General features: G+C 48.9%; 1 protein-coding gene across 1 annotated transcript in view; it reads right to left on the reverse strand.

Annotated features, from left to right (window-relative positions):
- Nucleotides 1-33: 33 nt before the first annotated feature.
- The window catches only part of CORO1B (coronin 1B), a 17,488-nt gene continuing 8,517 nt past the window's right edge, over nt 34-9,004 (reverse strand). Inside the window, exons 5-10 of the mRNA XM_015424193.1 lie at nt 6,082-6,201; nt 5,678-5,782; nt 4,827-4,972; nt 4,618-4,675; nt 1,229-1,507; nt 34-491 (exon numbers count right to left, since the gene is read on the reverse strand). Of these exons, the coding sequence (XP_015279679.1) occupies nt 363-491; nt 1,229-1,507; nt 4,618-4,675; nt 4,827-4,972; nt 5,678-5,782; nt 6,082-6,201 (837 nt within the window). The 3' untranslated portion in view covers nt 34-362. The remainder of the gene's footprint in view (nt 492-1,228; nt 1,508-4,617; nt 4,676-4,826; nt 4,973-5,677; nt 5,783-6,081; nt 6,202-9,004) is intronic.

Raw genomic sequence — 9,004 nt, forward strand, 5'->3', positions numbered from 1 at the left:
GCCCAGGTGGCCTTTCGTGAAAATGGGGGGGGGGGGGGGGCAGGAACATACCAGGCAGAGCACGTAGCTAGTTCTGGTCCCCACAGGGAGGGCAAGGATCACCCCGGCCGTGGGGCAGAGCAGGAGGACCCTGAACGAGATAAGGCAAAGGGGCAGACGTGGAGAGCCCAGCAACTGCCCCGTGGTTGAGGAACACGGAACGGGAGAGCAGCGAGAAAAGGAGGCTTGTACATTTCCCCAGCAGCAGCAGCAGCAGCAAGAGAGGGCGGGTCAGGAGGAGGCAGTGCGGAGGATCCACTGGCAGCTCGAGGAGGGTGAAGCCTTGAGAAGATCCGTGCTGGAGAGGCCTCTTCAGGGGCCCCCTAGACGTCGCCATTCTCCATGCGGCTCAGCTGCTCCTCCAGCCGTGTGATGCGCTCTCCCTGTGCAGCCACAAGTGCTCGCAGCGATGCCACCTCACGCAGCACCTCCTCCACTGTCTGCCCACCTTCCTGCAACAGGAAAACAGGCTCAGTGCTCTCCGAACCCACATCCCCACAACTCAGGTCAGCCCCTCCAGTGACAGGCGCCTACCGGGGAAGAGGCAGCAACACAGGCCAATGCTTCCCACCAGGATCAGTGCAACCCAGCCATGCATACTGTATCCAACCACAAGCTCATGGAAGCGAGGGGAAGGAAGCAGGCTGTTACTTTCAAAGAGAGAAACTCCAAGCATACTTGCATACTTTACGTGATCTGTTTCGCTTTCAATAGTCTGGTTTACAAGGCATTTAGGAATGTGTACCAAAAAATAAGAGTAGGATAAACTCAACACTGCTTAATTGTATGTAGCAAGGGTAACTGTGCAGAATTCTAAAATCCACACAAAGTCCTACTGAGTTCTTCTTAGAGACCTGAAATGACTGCACACGTTCCAAGTTTTCTTCGGTTCATGAAGGGATAGAAACTCGCCTTTCTCAAAGTAACGAGGGCTGGTGAGTCTCAACAGGCAGCAAACCAGACATGCTGAATAGGCACAACTCTGATTCCAGTGCTGCCCCCTAGCCCCCCTTCTGTTGAAAGCATCAGAATCCCATCCTACTTCCAATTCTTGTAATTATAACCCACTTCCACCCTTTCCCTTCGACTCGGCCTCTTTGCAGCCATGTCAAGACAGGCAGAGAAGGACTCCCCACCCCACTCACCCCAGATTCCCTTCTTCTGGTGCAGGCAGTCAAACAGAACCTACCCCGCTGGCAGTGCCACTGCTGATGGGAGGTGTGGCAGCAGGCTGGGACGTGGCACTGGGGTGTGTGGCACTCAGCCTGGTGCTGGCGGCGACAGGCTGGCTCTCGTGCAACAAGCTCCTTCGGTTGACCTTGAAGTCCCGCTGCTTGGTGGGCACGTAGGCTTCACGCAGGGAGATGAGGATCGGGGCTGCTGTCTTCCCCGCCACCCATTCCTCTGCTTCCATGGCAGCTTCTGGCCCTGCTGTGTCCGGGTACAAGTCGTCTTGGAACAGATCTGACTGCAAAGAGAGGGCAGTGTTAATACTGGCCTGTGTCACCCCCTCCTACCAGGATCTGCCGTTCCCATCGGCAACACAATTCAAGGTAAAATGCAAGAAAACGATCAACATACTTAACAGGTGATCACTTATTCTTTTGTCTAGAACATTCAGTTCTGCTCAACACTACAGGCGTTTCCTCAGGGCTGAAATTAGAGGGAGGCTGTTGCTAAACAGCAAAGCACATCTGTCATTTAGAAACCTGATGACTCAAGTCTGAGCTCCAGTATTTCATGCAGCAAGGCTAGGAAGCGTCCCCCTGCCCAAGAGCCCATAAAGCATCCTTCAGGATTAACAGAAGTGGGTCGGGTCAAAGGAATAATTGTTCAGACAAATATAGAGTAAGATAACTCAGTACCTTGGCTTACTTCAGTTGGGAGCTGAGATAGCTCTTGACGGCCGTATTTGATGGCCCTTCAGCATGAGATCCAGTTAGTTTACCTAGATCTTTCAGATGCTTTGAATACCACAGAGCCAAGCTGGGACTGGCAGCTTCTGGTTTGCGGTGGCTCCAGCTCTTTCTAGGTCTCACAAGCTGATCCTAGGAAACGTCTGCTCCACTCCGTGGGATTAGTCCTATAAAGTTCCTCAGGGTTATAGTCTGTTTCCTGTGCTATGTAACATGCATATGAAGTGGCTGAGAGAGGTCATCTGGAGATGTGGCAGTGGGGTGCCACCAGTACCACTGACAACATCCCACTCTGTTTCTTCTATTCATTCAATCTGGATTTAACTGCCATTCTGAATAGTTGCCTGGAGTGGTCATGAAGTGTATGAGGGTGAATAAACTGAAGATCAATCCAGACAAGACAGATGTGATGTTTGTAAGAGAGGTAGTGGTCCAGTTAGCACAGGAAGTGCCCGTGACAGACAGAAGGGCAGTCTCCCTGACATGTATTTACAACCTAGAGATCCTTCTCAATTCAGCTGTGCTTCCGGAGCCTTGGAGATCATAGCTTAAGGTGATTTGACAGTTACACCTACTATTGGAAAAGAAGAGGCAATGCCAATACCATTCATGCCTTAGAAACTTCAAGATGACACTACTGTAATGCATTTGATGTGAGGTTGCGAACAAGGGTTGTCAGAAAACTACAAGTGGCCCAAAACTTGTCGCTGGGTATAAGGAGGCCCATAGCATGAGTGCTACAACTGCCACGTGGATTATTTCTGTTTCTGAGCACAATTCAAGCCGCTGGGTTTGACCTTTAAAATCCTTAATGGTTTTAGAGCAGAGTATCTGTGAGAATATCTGTTCCCATATGAATCTTTCCTGGAACTTTGCCAACAAGACCCCATTCAGAATACCATCTCAGCCTGATGCAAGATTGGCATCCAGCAACAGCAGGGCCTTTTCACAGGTTGCCCCACCATTATGGAACTGTATCTCCTCAGAAGGTCCATTTGTGTTTTCACATACTCATTCCAGATGTAGGTGAAGGCTGTTCTCCTCTGGAAGTCTGAGGATGAAGTTCAGAGTATTCTAAGGACTGAAAGTTTTTTCCTTCTGTCCATTGATTTCTGTGACTGTGCTTTTTTATCTGTTCTGTAACTTCTATACTATGAACTGCTTTGAAAGCTTTAAGTTAAGTTAAGTTACAAAGCAGTATAAAGTTGCTGGTAGGAAGTTGCAAAGCTAGGGAAGTCATCTTGGTGCTTGGGGGGGTCAACAGTGGGATGGCTTCTAATGTCCTGGCCCCACTGGTGGACCTCCTGATGGCACTGGTATTTCTGGCCACTGTGTGATACAGAGTGTTGGACTGGATGGGCCTTTGGCCTGATCCAACATTGGCATCTCTTATGTTCTTATGTTCTTAAGTCTTGCTCCAAAGAGCTTCACTTGAAGACATACTGTTATGCCAAGCCAGGCAAGGCCTTTACCTTTAGCTTGTCCACCCAGCATTCAGTTGCCAAGCTTGTTCATAACACCACTGAACACTGAGTTATTGGAATGAAATTTAGTAGACACATTCAGGGCACAATGCTATTTCAAGTTTAAATGCCACTGACCAAAGTAACTATTTTTCAACAGGAAGGGAGGCGAAAGGGGCAACAGAACCATTCCAAGGAGACTAGCAAACAAAACACAATGAACCACAGTTATCTCCTTTGAAGGACAAAACATCTAAGTGAAAGTCTGAGTGTAAATACAAATGAGACTATGTATCAGGTTCAAACCTAACCAACTTCTCTCTGTCTGTCCTCAAAAGGGAACAGGAAAAATGCAAAATAAGATGATAATGCAATATCCAAAGTAAGGCCTCTTGCAAACCTTGTACTTTACTTGTATGCAGTAATGACAAAAACTGTGAGCTACGAACTCCCAACTCAACCCTTACCAGCACCATGAATTTATAGGCACATTTTCTCAGCTTGTCACGTGCAATAATACCAGCCTGTCTTCTGGATCTGATGACTGAGTGCGAAGCACTTGAAACAGAGCATTATAGACTTGCTGTTATTAAAATCCACAGACTAGTTTTGTAACATCAGAGTCTTGATTTTGTCTTAAGACAAAACACATATTTGAGACCTCAGCAGTGGGGTGTGGGGAACAGTGGGGGTATTTTGGCTGGTTTTATGTAGAAGCCAACAGAGTACCTGTGTGCACCCACACACTCAAGTGCTGCCGTTGGGACATAAAGGCTGCTGATATCTTTGAGAAGATCCTGCTGTCCATTTAGGAAGGACAATACTTAATGGAGGAGGCCTTACATCCTGGAAGTGGCACAACAACTTCTCCTGATAGAAAAAAGCTAAATTGTGGGGTATACAACTTGTGTGCTCAGCTCTATCATGCACATCCACAAGGTGCTGGATGGACACAGCCATGGGAGTGGCTTTTCCCCATGCCTCAGGATTCGAACACAGAACTGAAAGGCTGCCCAAAAGGCTCTTGTGCAATCATCCGCATATACACAACTACACCTCTGGAGTGTCCCTGTAGCCACACCTCCATGCATGCCTCTGTCTGTGTCCCCCAAAATAGCAAGAAACAAGGGGGATGAACAGGGGGGCTCCTTGTAATCAAAATTAGGCTGTGCCCAGCCCCCTTCTGATCAAGGGCTCACCTTCCTTGGCACTGTCATGATAATGGGTTCACATTTCCGCTCATGGAGCTTGTAGAACCTGCCGAGAGAGAGAGAGAGGGTACAGAAGAGTTGGAGGGGCAAGGGCAATATAAAGCATGTCATCAACAGACGCTTACATGAAGTTCCTTGGCTCCTCTATTCATGAGGATGCCAGCCCACCCGCCTTCCCCACAAGCTATTCGGAGTACCTGGCAATCTCACACTTGTTGACGTCCAGACCTCGCTTGGGCATCCATCCCATGCCACGCTGTGGCTCCTTGCTAGTGAATATGTTCAGGAAGTGGATGTAGGGTGCCTCTGCTGTGATCTCAAAATACCGGATGCTTGAGTCTCCCTGGAAGGGAACGGGACAAAGGACACACCGTGGACACTCCTGATCAGGGGCACAGGGGGGCCAGATCCCACCCTTCTGTTCGCCGACGCGTGGAGCCTTCCCCCAGCACAGGGAACCTCTTGGCACTCTGGCAGCAGCTGGATGCTGAGGGAGGCTCCAGCCCACTGGGGCTGCACCATCTCCACAAATCACTTCGGACTCTGCACTTCCTTTTCAAGAAACAGAGCTAACTAGTCAGGAAACAGGAGGTGCAACCAAGGGAATATCTTCATTGTGTAGTATTAGCTCTCAGTTCGGAGGGTAGAAATGGAAGAAACAAAAGCACAAATGAGGTCTGGAATCAAATCAGAGGGTAGAAATGGAAGAAAAGCACAAATGAGGTCTGGAATCAAATCTTGCCTGTTTAGGGCTGATTTTTAGACAATGTGGCATTTGATTGTTCCACCCCCGATGATTTAAGAGCTGAATGTCTGAACTGACATCACGAAGCACAGTTGTTAAAGGTATTATGAAAGTTCTGTTTCTGGTGTTTCTTCAAAGAAGATCAAGGTGGCATACGTTACTCTCTTGCCCCCCATCATCCCCAGAACAGCCCTGTGAAGTAGACTGGGTTGAGAAACGGCAAGTCTCGTGGCTGGATAGGGATCTGAGCCAGAGTCTCCCCTGTGACGACTGCTTCACCCCCACCCCTTTCCAGTAGCCTACCTTGCCACAGACATAGACCACACTGGTATCGGGGTCGTAGAAGGGAAGAAGGGCCCCATTGCTTGAGTCCAGCTCTTGCAATGCCATGGGCTCCTCCAGATTCTCCTGGAACACATAAACAATACAACAGATGCATCACCTAATGTGTAGCTAATCTTTCAGCCACACCCACTTTGTACGGTTATGAGAATGAAAAGAACCTAGGATCAGATAAGAAAATTACACCTCTTTCTCAAGGTGGGATCGCTAAAGGACGCCTTGGCTCAGCACAAAAGCCCCCCAGGTGCAGAGGGGGCTCCTTCTCTACACAGCAGACCCCTTCTTTCCTTAGCTGGCCCCCCTGCAGAAGAACAAACGTTCTTGAACTAGGCTCATTTCACCCACAGTCCCCTCTTCCTACTCACGGGGTCCCAGAGCACCAGCTGCCGTTCGCTCATACGGCTGAAGCCGGTTGTGAAGATCTTCCCATCAGCCAAGAAGATGGCCCGCATAGGGCGTGCTCCTTCGTGGGCTTTCTCCTTCTCCTGTTCAGTGACAAGCAAGGGAGAGAACAGAGACTTCATGGTGCAATTTAACCAAGACAAGTTCACCAGCTACCCTTGATACATGTTATGCTGGATTCAAAACAACTTCTATTGCTTGAACAGGGGAGTCACTCACCTGACTTTAATAATATCCACGGTGTAACCAGACTGAGACATACGTCACATTCTCTGGCTCTCAGTTCTTCATTTCACCCCAGAACAAGAATCACTGGATAGCCACCACCAGTCAGAGTAGATATTATAGCACTAAAAGGTAAAGGGTTTCCCTTGCTCGAAAGCCAGTCGAATCCGACTCTAGGGTGGTGGTGCTCATCTCCGTTTCAAAGCTGAAGAGCCAGTGCTGTCCGAAGACGTTTCCGTGGTCATGACTAAACACCAAGGCGCACGGAACGCTGTTCCCTTCCCCCTGAAGCGGTACCTATTTATCTACTTGCAATTTCTTGCTTTCAAACTGCTAGGTTGGCAGGAACTGGAACTAGAGATGGGAGCTCACTCCGTCATGCGGCACACTCAGGTCTCGAACTGCTGAACTACCGACCTTCCAGAGCCTGCAGTTCAGCGTCTTAACCACGAGCCACCGCAGCTCCTTTATAGTCCTTTATTATAGCACTAGACGGACCTTAAAATAAACAAATCTCCCTGCCCCTGAACAACAACTGGCTGGAGGAAAATATGACCGTAAATCCACCTGGAGCTAGGCTTCCACCTCTAAAGGTGTTTTAGTAACTTTTAATAAATGTCCAACAAGGAAAAGCCTGTCCGGTGCTGCCCCATAGTGCCCCTGCTTTATAGTACTACAACAGAAGAACCTTATGTCTACTAAACTGTCCTCTGATACAGAAGATTATTAAAGACCATGAGTTGCAAGCCACTGTCTTGTCCCCTCATCACCGTAAGCTTCTTAACTACCCCAAATCCAAACAGACAAATGTCAGCCTTCTCTCCCTCACACTAAATTCTCTACCAACCAGTTTGGCAATGAGGAGGAGGAGAAAGGAAAAGGAAGAACACTCCACATTTGGTCTGAGAGACTGAAACAGCTTGAGTTATACTGGCTTGCACAACATGTTCTGCATGGCAGACTAGATTTGTGAATTCTAGTGGCCAGACAACTTACCCTGGCACAGATCTAACACCAACAACTACTCCCCTTACCCACCATTAGCACACACACCTGTCTCATGCCTTCTTCATTCTCATGTATTTTGCCATTAGTACAAAGTGCCCAACACAGCACAGATTACTCCAGCCCCTTTCAGTTGTTAGATTCCTTCTCAGTGACTACGTACGCAAGATGAACGTGCTACACACAACAATCCTCCCAATACACATAATTACCATTTTTTTTCTGGAAGGGGCAACATGTGGGTTGGGAGGATTACATGCAGTGCATTTGTCTCATATGAGCAGTCACAGATTCAGGAATGTAATGAATGAAAAGGGCTACTAACTCAAACTGTTACTGCTGCTATTACTGTTTATATTTTACTAGGAGTAATGCCCATTGTGGGAAGAAATACAACGAGATCTAGAAGGAAGCTCCAGATGAGTGTCCCGACTGTGGCTGGTGGGGCGGCAGAGGGAAGCGGAAAATGGAGGGAGGCAAGCCATGTTTCTTTCCTTCTGCTTAGCTATAAGGCAGGGCTGTCTCAAGTCATTTTGCTGCCCCAAGTGGGTAGAATGGGAGGACAGCCTCATGGTAACAGGTATGGTTCTCTCCACCTCTGACTTATTTTTTGAGGGGGAGAGGGGTGTTATGCCAGTGGCAGCTAAGGTAGAAAAGCACCTCCTCCTGTGCCACATTTCCTGGCTTCCAAGGGTCTGGAAAGTGGTTCCATAGACAGTTACATGGTTGCCAACTCTGGGTTGGGAAATACCTGTAGATTTGAGGGGTAGAGCCTGGGGAGGGCAGGGTTTTGGGTGGGGAGGGACCTCAGCAGGGTATAATGTAGGCTTGCCAAGTCCCCCCGGGGGTGGGTAAACTCCTGCCCGAGAGGCCCGTTACCCGATGCCAGCAAATCGGGCTCCAGGGGGAACTCCACCCCCTTCCGGCACACGTCCCCAGCATGATGATGTCACCCAGAGGTGGCCCCGCCCCCAATGTGCTGATGCGATGACGTCACTTCCGGGTGGTGTCATCGCGGTGGCGCGCACACGTGCTCGGACTGTTGGGACGGTGCGGGACTCCCCTACAGTAAGTAATTTTGGACTTGGCAACCCTAGTATAATGCCATAGAGTCCACTGCAGAGCTCATTAGCATAACTCATTAGCATATGCCACACCCCCTGACATGACCGGAAGTGTGTCATAAGGCCACACCCCCTGACATCACCGGAAGCGTGTCATAAGGCCACACCCCCTGACATCACCGGAACCTCTTGATGACTGTTTCTTGTCCTTGGCCCTTTCAGTCTGTTGGTTAAGCGGCTCAGGGCAGGAACCTGCATTTTTGATAGCTACTCTGTGCCATGCCCAGTGACTGTGCTACATAATAATAATTTCTACAAGATGTTACCTGGCAGCAATGCTCCCTCCAAGCTGTGGAGTCTTGTGAGAAAAAAATCTACTTTGTAAGCTACTGGCATTAAAGTTGTGAGCAAGCAATCTGGCTACTGCATAAGTTAGTTTGCTCTGGAACCATCCTTCCTGAGCTAAGACAAAAATGTGTGAGCCAAGGGCTAAAAAACTGTGAGCTAGCTCAGCTTAGAGGGAACACTGCCTGGCAGCTCCATGGAATGGCTCAGAGGAAGCTGGCCAAAAGGCTTTTTAAACAGACACTTT

This window comes from Gekko japonicus, unplaced genomic scaffold (genome assembly GCF_001447785.1).
Source record: "Gekko japonicus isolate JY-2015 unplaced genomic scaffold, Gekko_japonicus_V1.1 scaffold1380, whole genome shotgun sequence".
Lineage (NCBI taxonomy): Eukaryota > Metazoa > Chordata > Lepidosauria > Squamata > Gekkonidae > Gekko > Gekko japonicus.